The sequence below is a fragment of the Engystomops pustulosus genome, chromosome 8, assembly GCF_040894005.1.
Source record: "Engystomops pustulosus chromosome 8, aEngPut4.maternal, whole genome shotgun sequence".
NCBI classification, from domain to species: domain Eukaryota; kingdom Metazoa; phylum Chordata; class Amphibia; order Anura; family Leptodactylidae; genus Engystomops; species Engystomops pustulosus.
Genome location: NC_092418.1, coordinates 73,582,003 through 73,597,753, shown reverse-complemented (window position 1 = coordinate 73,597,753; position 15,751 = coordinate 73,582,003). Strand labels below are relative to the sequence as shown.

Here is a 15,751-nt window from a genome sequence, read left to right as displayed (position 1 = left end):
TATCATCCCCTTTGCAATCAATCAGAAACTAAATTAGGGCTGCCTGTGAGCTCTAGCTGGATATAGGAAACTTCACAAAAGTAAAAATCCTTAGAGAGAAACAGCTGAAAAAAAAATAAGTTCCACACTCATGAGCCAAAACCATGCAAGAAAAAGCCAGTATCAGTGCTCACTCTTACCCACTTCCAGTCCACAATGTTTTCTCCAAAATAATAAGCCACTGTACTCCTTTCTTCTAGTCGTTGTTCCGATAATCCGATTCTGATATTTCGGCACCAATCGGATTATCGGAAAAATGACTAAGAAGTGCACAGTCTTTCCTTTGTGGTGGGATCCTCTTCTCTTAACAAGAAATTAGTACAGCAACTTATTATTTTGGAGAAAAAATTGTTGCCTGGAAGAGGGTAGTAGTGAGTACTGATACTGCCTCTTTCTTGCCTGATATAGGATACTTTGAGTCATTTTCTTCAGATAACAGATATTACAAATCTCCTCACTTTATCTCCTGCCTGCTAAACTGCTTAAATCTATGTTCAATGAATATAGACTGCACTTCATAGACATCTGTGGAGGTAGAAGCAGCCAATAAGTGGAGACACCCACACAAGCTCCACCAGTAAGGTGGAATTTCTTAAGGCTGCTGTATCTTTTGCCAGTCTTAACAATCCCCCTTCCAGTGCACAACACGCCCATAAAAGTGTCATGGCCATGCACCAGGAATTGTGACTGTGCAATGCCTTGTATGCCATGAAACTGGTTCACAAGGTATAATAAAGGCTCTCCAAGTATTTAGTATATTTCTCAAAGTATCACCAGAATAGTTTGGCAGGTTTAGACAGTACTGAGAATACATAACAGGAAAGAAGCAAAAGAATGTCTGGTGAGACATATTTTAGCGTTATCTCCACCAAGATGTCATGGATTGTATTCTGCCCTCCCTCTCACTGGAGACAGATATAAGCAGTTTAGCAGAAAGAATATAGGGAGCCAACAAGGAGTTATTGCCAAGATTCAGATATTAACTCAAATAATTCTATTACAAAAAAAGTATTTGAAATGAATTATTTATCCCCCTAATTTTCTGATCAACATTTTGGCGATAGTTACACACTTCATCTTCTACGCTTCTTAGGCTTTTTGTATTCCCAAAAAAATTCCCACTTGCATCTTTTAAAGGAACGCTCCAGTCAAAGCCTATTCATTGAATAATGCATGGTGCAGGGTCTGAAGGGAGGAGCAGGACTCATTTTCATTGTATTCCTACAACCTTGCTAGGACCCAAGAGTCACGATCCTTCCTTCAGGCCCTAAACAAGGTATAACACAATGGGGCTTATTAAGTAAGGGTGAGCGGACGCACTTTCATCAGACTTTCCAACTTTTTCGGGTTTTGCTCAGCTGTGACAAGTGTTTAACAGGGGATTGTGTCGCAAGCGATCAAATTTTGGCACAGCTTTCATGCAAAAGAAATCATGGGGGGGGAGGGCTGTGCGACTAATTGAGACAGAGCGAGGGATTTAACTTTCAAATTGTGTCACAAGATCAAGCACTTAAATGCACCAGAAAGAAGAAGGTGAAGGGTAGCGACACATGCAGGATATTGGGCACACCATCTTCTGTGAACTCCTCCGCACGGGTAAGTAAATGAGCACCACTGAATCAGCTGTGACTGGAGTGTTGCTTTAAATCCCTTTCTAAGCAATAACATTTTTTACAACAAAATATTACACACAACCATGGTAACGTACAATGAACATGACTTCACATAAATAGCAGCTGGTTTAACATAAATGTATATGGATTGGGCAGCTTTGTTACAACCCAGCTTTGTTAGCTAGGTTACAATGCCTCCGAGTCACACTTGGTTTATATGTTTGGTGGCTTTAGAATCCAACAGAATTAAAATAGTCTAACATCTTTTATAAAATCTACTAAGGCTGGACAGGCGTACTGTAAAGACTCCATCTATCCCAGTAAAGAAACAGCGACAAGGGACCAGGAATCGGCATGAAAGACGCGGGGGTTGTAAACTTCAGTTTGAATTTTTTTGTCATTTTAAATCTTGTTCTGTGCCTTGTAAGAAATTTTATCCCCTCGTATCCCCTCACAGCAGCGTTCAAGACTGCATTTTCAAGGTCACATTGTGGTTACTATATGAAAGATTTTCTGGAGATGTAGTGTTTTTTTTTAAATAAACGGTTGTTGCAGAAGGTCCACTGCCCCAAGTACTGTCAGAATCCTATGTAACCAGTAAGATTATACAGAAAAAGTACAACATTCAAAAGTAGTAGATTTTGTTAACACTGGAATATTTCAGGTGAATACACACATATTCCCTTATTCCTCCTAGACACATGCCTAGTAAACGTAAAAGGACATTACCTACAGAATAGGAGTCTGATTTCCTCATATGTTATTCCATATAAGAATTATAGAGTTCTCTACGAGACAGTTGCCCATTTGTCCATATGACAGGAGTAAAGTCCTGTGCAGTCTCAAATACATTCTTATTCTGGAATATATTCTAGTTTATTTTCCATACTTTAAGCTGGTTCTGGTTCCTGCAGTACAGAGTTAAAGGACATCTACCACCAGTTTACTAGTTAGACTGCTCGTTCAGTCTATGGCAGTGATGGAGAACCTTTTAGAGACCGAGTGCCCAAACTACAACTAAAATCCACTTATTTAGCGTGAAGTGCCAACATGGAAATTTAAGCAGTAACTTATTGCTACCTGTTCTTCCACATATTTAAATCATATCAGCCCCTGAGGCCACCAATATAGTTGAAAGAAGGATGAAAAATTCTGACTATCATTGTAGCTTCTCTCCAGAGGAAGAATGAAGGGTCCAGCAGGATGACCTCCAAAGATAATGCAGCCCCTTCCACACCTTCTTTTCCCACATATCCAAACAGCCAATGGAGTGTTGCTTTAAAGTAGCGCTGAGAGCAGCATCTCTTAAGTTTCCTGGGACTACAGGAAGATTTGGTGGATTTGTTCCTCTCTGGTGAACTCTGTCCTGGGGTTAGAACCTGAGTGCCCACAGAAATGGCCCTGTGCCATAGGTTCGTCACCACTGGTCTAGGGGGTGGGGGGACCATTTTTAACATGTTTTCTGGCATCTTTATTAATGAAATATGAACTTTATAAAAGTGCCAGAGGCACTCAGGCTGACGGCACCCAAGCACCTCTTGGCTTCCCCCTCTTTTGATATATGCAAGCACCCGAGCAAGCCTTCTCCTGCTCCCAGCTGGGGAAATACGATCTGGCCGGTGACGTCAGTGCCGGAGCGTGGAGAGAGCAGGTTGTGTGCTCTCTCCTAGTTCTCCAGCCGGGAACACGAGGCGGCTTGCAACAGGGGCATGGATATATTAAAAACCAAGAGGTGCTCGGGTGCCGTCAGCCTGAGTGCCTCTGGCACCTTTACAAAGTTCATATTAATAAAGATTCCTGAAAACATGTTAAAAATGGTCCCCCCCCCCATCCTGTAAACTGAACAAGTGTAAACTGGTGGTAGATGTCCTTTAAATATGCTGTATTATGTGTATTACCCAAACCCACTGCTACAGTGTAGAAAACACTTCCACATAAATCACAGGTTTACAACAGCTGAGGGTTAAAAAAAACCGAAAGGTTTCAGTTTTATAAAAAAATATAGCAAAATCTGCCCCACTGTACATAAATATTGTCACACAAATTCCCTTGTATATCCAAGTCTAGAAAGACATCAGATAATTTGTACAATAAATTAACATACACATGAGATCTACAGCTGCAAATCTCATTCACTGTGGAGTCTACAACTATAAGACACTACACTTAAAGAGCATTTGTCACCTGATGCAGGTATTTTAATGCCTTGACCAGGGGCCGGTTATAGTTTAGTGGGTGGAACCTGCAAAGCCATCCCGTGTCTTCTGACGGCAAGACAGTGAAGGCACGTGAGTAATTTTAGTGTGCAGTACAAATCTTCATTACATTAGGGAATCAAAAGATTCTAGGCCTGTTGCAGATTTTTGGGGGTAGTAATTTGTAAAGTAGGAAACTAGACCAAGATGTTCTTAATTACAGGGAACCTGTAAACTGGATAGAGGAACTAAATTGCAAGCATGTTGTTAAGAAACTTAGCAAAGCATGCGCACTGTGCCCAACATGCAGTACTCTGTGATAAACAGGGTGCACCAACTGCACCATCAACAGACACAATGGTCAAGTGCATTCCCTTAAATCTACCATGATTAACCAGGGACATTTACACATCAATCCAGGCACTGTGACTGCGGTAATCATCTTTGAACATGATGCTAATGAGCCAGAGGGGCTACCTTAACCCCTCTGTGATCTGGCTTTTCAAACTGTTACACTGTCTCACCCTCTCCACTGCTTCCTCTACACTTTTCTTCTGTATTCTCAGTGCGGTGGGAGAGGGGACTGACGGTGAGACGTGTAACAGTCTGAAAAGCCAGATCACTGAGGTGCTAAGGTAGCCCCCCAGATTCATAAATATTATTTTAAGAGTTGAAGTTAGTAGGAAGGAGGCCATTGATAACAAATAGAAGAATAATATAACAGTCATGGTGCCTGGATCTATGAGCAAGGATCCTTGGTTTATCATGCTTGAATTTGACATCAGATTTTCTTTAAGCCCCTTAAAGGGGTTGTCCAGAAACAAGGGTTTTTACATTTAGGGCCCGAGGGGTATACAAATAACAATCACAGTACACTCTCCCCTGTCTGTATACATTGGAGGATGTTGGTGATGAACAGTTCCACGCTGAGCTGATGCACCAGATTTTTGTTATTTTTATACCTCCTCTGCCTTTTATGTATACCCCTTGATCCAGGTCAACTTCTTTAACCTCTCTTGCAAACAAGCTGCAAGGTTTCTTGAATTTTCCTCAGGTGACAGATGTTCTTCAAAAATGTATTTTCCATTTTGGCAAACATAGAGTAGATCTCTATAAAATCAATAAGAAATAGATCAGACTATAAACAAGAGGTATAAATACATAGATTCTTACCAAACACTAAATATAAAAGGATTGTTAAAAAGAGACTGGTCACCACCGAGACCTCCAGGTGACTTAAGACTGCACAAGAGAAGATACAAATACCTGACTTTAGACAAAATGATCCAATACTATATCCATATGGTACGAGATGTGCCACCTGCCTACAGATAGAAGAGTTTTATTAGAGTCTCTGAGATACTTTGATATAAGGATTGTGCACGGATGGACAAGTCTTCACGTGGATTTTCTCCCATTCACTATGAGCTCTTTCCCTTCCAGCTTGTTGTGACTAAACCTTTTGACAATGGTGCCAGGGATCAGAGCAACAAGCGCTATTGCCAGTAACTTCAGTAGTGTTCCCCATGAAAACATGTCATCCAGAGATTTGATCTGTGACAAAATGGAACCAGTCTGGACGCAGATGAAGTTATATGGCAGAAGACCTAGGAGTGAAAAAGATTTGGTTCAGTTCTAGGTAGCGCACCTGCACAGCCTATATGGAATATATCATCATTTACATACCGATGAGAACGGAGAAGAAGAACTGTCCTACTGGGACGTTCAGGATGGGAGAGGAAAGGTTCAGGAACCAGTTAGGCGTCATCGGAAACAAACGCAGGAAAAGTAGGAAAAAGAACAGGCCGCTGCGGTTTTCTTCAATCTACAGAAAAAATACAAATGACAAAAACCAACTCCCTTATCTGCATTTCCAATGTAAATCCCATCTTTCAATCTATGGCTTCATTTACATGTTCACTGTGGGACACTGCTTCCTGGTGGCACCATTTACTATTTCATGCAATGTCATTAGAAACTTGTCAAAAATATTCCATATGCAGAAATGTCTGCACTATTCTTCCAGGTTAAGTTTCTATGGCTGTCATTGTCCAAGTGAATTATTGGGGGACATTTATCACAACATACTAGTATAAAAGCCCTGAAATAATCACAATTACTAGTACGGTAATTACCATATTTACTCCCTTACAGCATTCTCCACACCAAATGGGGTCGAGCGTCGACATATGATAATTGTACCTTTTGATCCCATTCAGTCAAATGTTATGGATTACCCAAAATGTTCGTGTTTCTTTATTGTTTTGTACATTTGAGGTTGGGGGGGGGGGGGTTATTAAAAATATTTTTCTTGTACACAAGGCTTTTTTTTTTTTTTTCAATCTATGAATCTACAAATTTGTTAACCCATATGATCATACCGTATCAAAGAATAAAGGAAAGGTGTTATCTGCACAATGAAAGCCCTAAAACAGTGCCCAAAAGAAAATGCTACAAAATTTCACCACTTTTTGTATCTTTTTACCAGTTCCCAGTACATGGCATGGGTTATAAAATAATGACACTAAGAAGTATTTGTTACACAGAAAACAAGCCTCCTACAGTTCTGTACATGGAAAATACAAGTCGCAAATTTTTGAAGTTGAGGAGCAAAAAATGGCAACACAAAAACAAGAAAGTTGTCAGGTTGTAAAGGGGTTAAAGCCTCAATGGGCACCATTTACTGAGCCCTCTCAATAGAGCTTGAATAATATAACACGCATCGTTAAGTGATTCATTATTATTGCACAATATAAACCTTAACATGTACAGTCATACATTGTCTACATAGTATTTCACATGTCTGTGTGTCACCAAAACAGAGCAATATCATATTAATAACTCTCTAGCAGGACTTGAGACACGTATAGTTACGATGACCATTAAGCAAAGATCCCGAAAGACAACCAATCTAAACATCTAACACAGGAACTAGGAAAGAACCAAGACAAGTCACATAGACACAAACAGTAAAGCATAGTCCACATTCACACGGTAGACGCAGAAGGGATACCAAATACAGGTGTAAGCACACCAGAAACAACAGGGATACACAAGAGGGATAAAGATATAAGGAGAACAGCTAACATCCTAGTGGTCAGGACGAAGAATAGATAGTGGCCCCCTGTAAGTATGCACCTGTCAGAATCAACATTCTATTCAGGCTCCAAACTCTTGAGAGCTCCGGAAATCCATCGATTGCGACCAAATTCTAGTGTACCTCAAAATCTGGAGGTCTACCATGCGGTCCATGGCTCTTATCTCCTATATTCGCATTATATGATTAAGTTTTTCCGCCAACTGGGCCTTTGTGGGGCCCGCCGAGGATTTCCATAGTGTGGGAATAATCTGACGCATCGCTCAAAGGCATTGCCTGAAGAAGCCCTTCTTGATGGAGGACATGGAGCTGGAGAGCAAGGCAATCTGATGGGAATGGAGTATGTTATAAAGGATGAACCAGAGATCGCATTAACGCCTCTCCACTTGTCATAGACGCATGATGAGGCGCAATTACCCCCCAAATAATTGCCATGCGTAAAAGTACGCTTGGCAATTATTCCCTGTAGTGCGCAGGTTAAGCGGTTCAGCGCGCGCTGCAAAAGAGGGAAATGTCAGTAGTTTGATCGCAGAGACCCGGAGCGATAGCCCCGGGGGAGACATGTGGGCTGAGGGGCTCCCTGCCTATTTTGCAGCAGCCAATATGATGTCGGAGAGCAGTGTTAGATGAGTGCGAGGCCCACCCGGGGAGTAAGCCACCCACACTGTGCACACTGCACTCTATGTATAGTGAGCGTGCTGTGCGTGTTCTGTGTGTAGTGAGAGTGCCGTGTGTTTTGAGTGTCCGTCCTGTGTAGGGCTTTTTTGTGTGTGCATTGTGCGTACTGTGAGTAGTGAGTGTGTATCGTTTCCAGGCCGCTATATAGGAAGCAGTAGAGGCCTTAGTTCTTTTGTCCATCTGTTCATTTGATCAATGAAATCAAATGGCGAGGCGTTGGTGTAATATTGAGTACGTGTTCTAGCAGTGTCAGATCCCTACACCCAGCCTAGTGAGTGTTTGCAAGGGCCCAAGTGACTCAATAAAGCACCTCCACTGAGAACCATGATTGAAGAGTATCCATTTCCCTACCCTCAAGAGCGTGTCTGACCTGTATGACCCCATCAGCCGTTCGTTGAAAAGTCGATGGATCTTAGTGTGGCAAAGTGGAAGAAGGATTATGTGAGATAGACGAGAACGTGCCTGGGATCGTAGTCAGCTCATATTTGCGCCAAGTTACGTCCCAATTAATCAACAATGTTCTATAGAGAGGTGAAAACAGCGAAGAATTATCACGCGCCCTAGGACATGTACAGTACAATGGGACACCATCAAGGGACAGGGATTAAGGGAGGCCTCCAAGGAGACCCAGAGCCTGGAGGAGGGGCTCCTCATTCCGTCCACCGAGCATGCCAACAGCGATGCTTTATGGTAAAGCAACATAACTAGAAGACCAACTCCCTCCCCCCGCACACTTTTTGATTGTAGTCAATAAGTTATACAACATGCAGGGGCGAGAGGCACCTAAAACAAAAGCCACAGATGAGCCTGCTCAATTTAGCAGAGAAAGCGTCTGGAAGATTTAGTGGAATTGTGTGGAATACATTTAAAATCTTAGGCAGTATATCCATCTTTATTACGTTCATTTTACGGAACCAAGACAATGGTAATTTAGCCCAAGCTAGAAGATCTTTTTCTATACCTTCCACCAAAAGTTTAAAAGTTAAGGCAGAAGAGCTTGGATGGATCTGAAGGCATTTGTAGTCCCAGATATTTAATGGCCCTATAGCCCATTTAAACGAGAAATGTTGTTCTAATGCATATTTTTTTAATTATTGTTTTTCTGCCCCATTATGATCTATGTGATTCACACACACGTATGCATATGGCAGTATGCTGGGATGGGCGCTGTTCAGCCCTTTCTTCTTGTCCTGGTTTACAGTGCAGTACATACCGCCGCCGGATCGCCATAACCGTCTATGGGGATGTACACGTCCCCACGATGGCTGTGGCAATGGGGCCTAAGGAATGAGTAGCATTCAGCCAAAGACCATTTTTTTTTAATGAGAAGATTTTTCGGTGTTACCTGAGCATACCACAATTTTTTTCTGGCTTTACAAATTATGAAAGTATAGCTTTGCACCTATTTATACATGTCTTCATTCAGGGAGGGAGGAGGCAGGCACAAATGCCAAAAGGAGGGGAGAATAATTAGCACACGACGGAGCCAGAAGTGTTTTCTGTGACACACTAGGAGCCCCTGAGACTCATTTGCATAATTAAATTTCTATTTTATTTTTTCTAAAAAACTAAGCTTTTAGAAGCAAAAAAGAAGTACTGGTCCTGTTTCAGAAGACACATACCTGCATGTAAGTGTGCTTTGTTTAGAAGCACTGCACCCATGTGGTAGATTTTCTTTAAAGTCACAATTTGGTAACATTCTGAATTTTTCCCAACACTTTGTCAACTTTTAAAAAATTGATAGGAAAGTGGGTGTAGTTATCCTGTGTAGATGTACGTACAATATATTAATCACATGATATGAAAGGACTTTAAATATCGGAAAGCGAGGGCTAGTCACCTTATTCTGCATCATGGAGACCTTCTCAGGGAAATACAGGATTAAGATCTGTTTGCCAAATGCTTGAGACAGAAAGTAACAGAATGTGGCACCCAGAGAGGTGAGTGTGCAGCAAAGAAACAGGCCTGTCCATGGACCAAACAACGCTCCAGCCAGCAGGTTCTACAAAGACATAAGAAAACTGTAATTACAGGAAATGAGGAAAGCCAAGGCAACACCATGAACACAACTACACTTTGGAATACAGCTGCATTTTAACAACCTGACACTCCTAATATCACATTTCATATATACAAGTTTATATCTGGTGGATATTCCGTGTGGAACATGCAGCACAAATTTGCAGAAAATATGATTGTAAAAGATGCACATTTGCAGAAATTTTCCATATGGAAAAAACATCCTGCAGATATAAAAGTAGCAGCAAGTGTTCGATGTATAGTAATAGAGTGTGTATACTCGGGCTGCACTAGAGACAGTAGAGACTGCCTGAGCAGTAATATGGACAGTAATAGGACCTGCGGCTCGGGCAGTCAGCTCATACACGAGGCTGTGGCCACCCCAGCTGTGTGTATAAGCCCAAAGGAGTGAATTTGTCTGCCAACGGATAACATACAGGCAAAAGTGTTCCAAGAACACTGACTATGCAGATACTTGTAATAACAAATCACTGACAAATCACAACTGGGGATGAGGGAAATAAAAAGTGCCCTCGTTTCCAGTAACAAAGTAACTCTTATTAGAATTTTACAGCACTTCCAAAATACATCCTACGAATACCAGAGCTAAATTACCAGAAAGCTGGATCCAGGGATTGCAAAGGCTTGCTTATATAGGTAAGCGCTACAGAACAGGAGGGTGACATAGGATTGGTGCTCCCTCTTATAATCCTGCAAGAAGTCGGCCAATTCACGGAGTTCATCCAGATCTGAGGGAAACACTAAAGACCTGTAATGGCAACAAAATGAAGACATGCGTAAGATAAGGTACAGCTTTACAAAAGCTAAGAATAAGTAGTTAGTATCAAATAAGAAAATTTTCTCTTTCACTTCTTTCATGATTGAAAATGTTTCCTTGCATAAAGTCTAAAAGCAACTATATTGTGAGACGGCCCATGACATTTACTTGAGAAAAACACATTATTGTCCTTGAACAACAATTTCAAGACCGAGTTTAAGAGTACAGCTACCTCTAGGACTCTGTTCAGATAATGGTGTCAAATTTGTGTCAAGCTGGGAATAGTGCAGCCGTGACATAAATGAGTGGAGACATATTTGTGTCTCGGACACTTCTTAAAGGGCACCTACCACCACAAATCTACCTATAAAGGTAGATTGGGTGGTAGGTGCATCAATGGGATGTGAGGATAGCCCTTTTAAGGGCTAATCCTCACGTCCCCTCACTTTTTTGGTAACTTTTATTCCATATATATTTAAATTTACTTATGTGGCTACCGGGGCATGGAGTAGTCGCATATGAGATTACATGAGGCGGCTACTCCACGCCCCGGTACCCACTTTACCCCTCCTACTCACCCATCATCGGCGCGCAGCTCCGCGTAGCTGCGCGCCCTCGTCCGGCGACCCTGCCGTCTGCGCATGCGCAGAAGAGCAGGCCCGCGCCTGCGCGGTCACTGCTCCGAAACAGGCGCGGGCCTGCTCTTCTGCGCATGCGCAGACGGCAGGGTCGCCGGACGAGGGCGCGCAGCTACGCGGAGCTGCGCGCCGAAGATGGGTGAGTAGGAGGGGTAAAGTGGGTACCGGGGCGTGGAGTAGCCGCCTCATGTAATCTCATATGCGGCTACTCCACGCCCCGGTAGCCACATAAGTAAATTTAAATATATATGGAATAAAAGTTACCAAAAAAGTGAGGGGACGTGAGGATTAGCCCTTAAAAGGTCTATCCTCATGTCCCATTGATGCACCTACCACCCAATCTACCTTTATAGGTAGATTTGTGGTGGTAGGTTTCCTTTAAATACATGTGCAAGCATTTTCCACAAAAAAGAACAAGCAAAGTCAGACAGAAAACTGGTGCAGGGGTTTTAATAAATCTGGACCAATGTGAAAAAAGACCCACATGCCCGATTTTGTGGAAAGAGGGGAAAGAAAAAAATGTTCATGTTCAAGGGGCCTAAGTATGTGTACTGCATGGGGAGAGGGGAGTTACTCCGTTTATAGTGGAGGTAATACACGTCACTCCTCAATTGAAGAAATGTATTTTATTCCGGTATAGACGTTTTAGTCTTAGTAAATCAGACGTTCATCAGGCACGGATTGCAAGGTACATCAGAGTTTTAGTACAGCTCCTGTGACCGCTCAAGCGCAGGTTGATAGGGGAAAGAGTCGGAGCTCCCGCTTTAGAAGAAAGACTGTCACACTGAAGATCTAATTTACCAAGACCGAAACGTTGCATGTGTTATTAGGATTCCCATACCCTGATCATCGGAATAAAATAAAATGTCTTCAATTTTCTCTATTGAGGAGTGCCAAGTTTTTCTTCATTTGAACATCCGTTTATAGTAACTTAGGCTATGCTATCCTGCCAACCAAAAGCATTTGCAATCTGATGGAAAGACATCTAATTCTAGGAATGGACATTTCCCTACACTGAGTCACCGCTGTCTAATGAGACGTAGAAGTGATAGTAAAACAATCTAAGTAGTAAACAGCTTAGCTGTCCAGTCTGCAGACGGCTCCCCTCCCTCCAATACCTAACGTGTAAATAGCTATCTGATTTCACACACACAGGCTCCTACTAAACTTAGCTCTGCCACACCATGTTATCTGCATGGCTTTCAAGCCTAGGGTTATGCTTGTGATCTGATACTTTTATTTTGGGGAGAACGGTGGTACAGATGATCCGAGCAGCGCTTACAATATGACCTCTCTTCATACACTGGATTGCTACCAGATAGGTTTCCCTCCATATGATTTCAAGGGTTTTTCTATAAAAGACATGTACTTGATTCATTCCCAGGATGAGAAGGATAGCCATGTTCAGTCACTTTTCATAAGAGCTCATACAGTTATATGGAACTGTCATGTAGCACTAACAGGTAATTATGGAACCATGCAGTAACTATGTGATTTAGCATATGGTGATACATGCACTAGCACTTGGCAACCACATAGGGTGTTGTTTTCATTACACAAAGGCAGGGGCAGATTAAGACTACCATGGGCCCAGGGCTGTATGAATATTATAGTCCCTACAAATCTGGAAAGCACTTCCTACATGGCATTAGAATGAAGCCTTTGGGGAAATGGAGGATGCTTGCTTTCAATCTGTAGTTTTAGGACCTTTGGAGGACAGGAACAGATGTAAGAGGATTTCATGGGTGAAGGCCCTTCTCTGTATAAAATTTGGTGGGTGGTTTGCGTAGCCATGGGCCACCTAGAACAGTGGTGGCGAACCTATGGCACGGGTGCCAAAGGTGGCACTTGGAGCCCTCTCTGTGGGCACCCAGGCTGTTACCCTAGCACATTGTTCACTAGACAAGACTCAAGGCCTCCTCCTGAAGTCCATGGAAACCTAGGATATGCCGTGCTCAGTACTATTTTCAAACACACATCCTGATCTGCCTGAGACTACTGGAGGAGCGAGAAGGTGTGGACAGCACTGGATTTGCGCCAGGCCCCACCATTCTTCCTGTTCTGGGGATCCTGGAGGGAAGCTACAATGATACATAGAATTTATCCACTTTCTTTCTACTGTATTAGTGTCCTCAGGATGCTGATACAATTGAAAGCTGTGATAGAGCAGTGAGAAATAAGTTACTGCTTAAATTGTGATGTTGGCACTTTTCGGTAAGGAAGCAGGTTATTGCTTTGGCACTCTATAAAAGGTTCGCCATCACTTCCCTAGAAGGTTTGGGCCTCAGGCTTTTGTCCAAACCGCCTCCTACTGCCAAAAGGGTGTTTAAAAGAATGTAAACTGCAATCTCATTGGTTGATATAGGCAAGCACTCAATACAACCTGTTGTTCAGTCATGGCCATAGTGACAGAGGTGGATGTGCTATGCAATACATGACTAAGCATGTCAGGTCAGAGCGCGACGTGAGCTGGAAAACCCTACCAAAACACAGGCCGAGGTTCACAATCTTTGGTGTTTAGAATGCAGACTTTGGAACCTTCTCACAGACTTGATGATGAACTCTGACCACTCTGTGCAGCAGCTCTTGGACACTTGGAAACATTGCCCCTAATCTGGCCACTGTTTCACTATGTTTTAATACTGGGAATTTGTTACATTATCAAATACAAGCAAAAAAAAAGGATGATGTTTCAGATCATCTCTCTGTTCACATCTATATCATGGTTTCCATTTTGAAAGGGAGCCACCAGCTATAAGGATCTGTCTTATGCCACCAATTCCCACTGATTTATAATGGGACCTGTCATGTTCCACGATTCTACAGCTACATGTGAAGAAATCTCTGAGACGGATGAGAAAACATCTATTTATTTAGGTCTGCCCAATATCACACCACATTTATCCTGTAGTGTCTGGGTAACGCTGCCTATGTCTGAGCTTCTGTCACAGGAACTGCGATTTTAGCAATAAAACAACTGACTTTGGTGTAAGGCAATGGAGTCCATGGGGCACATGTAATTTTGTTTTGGCTTTTTCTTACAACTTTCTGTGTAACTCAGATGTATTAAAAAGTCAAAGCTCCTAAGATACACCTGACCAGCAGAAAAGCAGAATAAAAAGCCAAGATAACACAGCCAAAACAAAAGCTACATGTGCCCCCACAAGTAAGTATGAATGAATCCACCACAGTGTTGTGCCTATTGTTATCAATAGAGCCCAAGCACAGGTGTGAACAGAGCCTGACCGTACATTCACATGTTTCATATCACACTGCATGGTAAGAAATGCATTCTGGTGTAATGCTGCAGAATTCCTAAAAACCTGTCAGGTAACTTTTGGTGGTATTATATCATAAAGCAATGGCTCATCACATGGCCAATGACCTTCCTAACCTTATCCCAATGTAATAAATACTTGAACACCAATTCCTAGTAATAGCATCCGTGTATAAACAGGACATTGTCCTGACAGCCTCATGTATGATACATTATAAGGTGGGAGCCATTACTGAATGCACTAGCTCACCCATGACATTACATGACTACCTCACCACTGCCTGCCAGTACCTGAACCTTAGTAACACACAGACAGTGACTGGTATCCTCCACACCTGTCATATACTCCATTACCCCCTAACATAAGTACACGCAGTACCCACCTCTCGGCTTCTCGTCCTCGGCCCGGGCGCAAGCGGGTGCTCAGGACATACAGGTAAAACGTAGCGCAGCCAAACACCAAGAAGAACCCGGCAAGAGAGCGCATGATGCCGGAGAGAAGGAGCGGAACAAGAACACTGCGGAACTAACTACCATGGCCTGCTGCAGGCGGGGACACACAGCTATACAGGACCGGAAGTGAAGGGGCGAGGTACAGTAACTATGGTTACTGTATACGCTGGGAAATAAAGAACGCGAATAAAATATAATGTGATAAATGTAATTTTTCAAATTATTTGCTTATGGAGAAATGTTTCTCTCTATTTCTCTCACTGTCCTGATGTAAACCCGGCATATTTGTAGTGATACACAAGCAGCAGATCTTCCATTGTGGACTCTGGACAGTGTAACAGCCTGACCTCTGCTCCCAGAGCGTGTTGTTTACCTCTGACTGGGAATTTTATAGATCCCCAGGGGTGTAATATGAATTCATGGGGAACAGATAAAAAACACACACACAAATGAATGAAGAAACAAATTCCCTGTCCACACTAGCACAAAACATTACCGAAAACCCACTAAGACAATGTATACATAGTCCTGAGCGGACACGTACCGAAAAATTTCTAGCAAACTTTGCGGGCTCTGGTCCCCTGGATTTGGCCCATACTTCATAAGAACTTTGGGTCCAGATTCAGTTCAACACACCGTTGTGCTGTGACCAATAAGGGGTGTTAACTCTTTAAATGACGCTGGCAAAGTCGCCATAAGCATTTAAGTCGCTGCAGCCATGTGGCACTAACATGCCAGCAGCACAGGGGAGGAACATCGCTTCTCAAAGATGTCATCTGGAGAGCCCACCCTTCCCAAAGTGCTGTCATGTGATAATTTAAATGGCGCTGGTGACTTGCCAATGGCATGTAAAAATTTTGCACCCACCATTGGTGCCAGCACTGATCGTGGGTATTACTGGAGGGGGTCCGGGTTCGGTAACCTGGACCCCAACAGACTTTTAAAATTCGGTTTTGACCAAAAC

General features: G+C 42.6%; 1 protein-coding gene across 3 annotated transcripts; it reads right to left on the bottom strand.

Annotated features, from left to right (window-relative positions):
• Positions 1 to 1,056: 1,056 nt before the first annotated feature.
• On the bottom strand, positions 1,057 to 15,554 carry TMEM41A (transmembrane protein 41A). Of its 3 annotated transcripts, none has more exons than XM_072121244.1 (5): positions 15,332 to 15,554; positions 10,257 to 10,410; positions 9,463 to 9,624; positions 5,534 to 5,672; positions 1,057 to 5,454 (listed from the first exon to the last, which is right to left on the bottom strand). In XM_072121244.1, the coding sequence occupies exons 1-5, from the start codon at positions 15,388 to 15,390 to the stop codon at positions 5,246 to 5,248; spliced, it is 723 nt and encodes a 240-aa protein (XP_071977345.1). In that variant the 5' UTR covers positions 15,391 to 15,554; the 3' UTR covers positions 1,057 to 5,245. The 3 variants fall into 3 exon arrangements, with proteins under 3 accessions (XP_071977345.1, XP_071977347.1, XP_071977344.1); XM_072121246.1 differs by having other exon boundaries at positions 15,386 to 15,550; XM_072121243.1 differs by lacking the exon at positions 15,332 to 15,554 and adding an exon at positions 14,718 to 15,081.
• Between the last annotated feature and the right edge of the window lie 197 nt (positions 15,555 to 15,751).

Excerpts from the sequence above, each read along its gene's own strand:
- TMEM41A (XM_072121243.1), bottom strand. The coding sequence starts at position 14,821 with ATGCGCTCTCTTGCCGGGTTCTTCTTGGTGTTTGGCTGCGCTACGTTT. Across the intron at positions 10,411-14,717 it reads CGAGGACGAGAAGCCGAGAG|GTCTTTAGTGTTTCCCTCAG; the intron begins GTGGGTACTGCG and ends TTGCCATTACAG. Across the intron at positions 5,673-9,462 it reads TCTCCATGATGCAGAATAAG|ATTGAAGAAAACCGCAGCGG; the intron begins GTGACTAGCCCT and ends TTTTTTCTGTAG.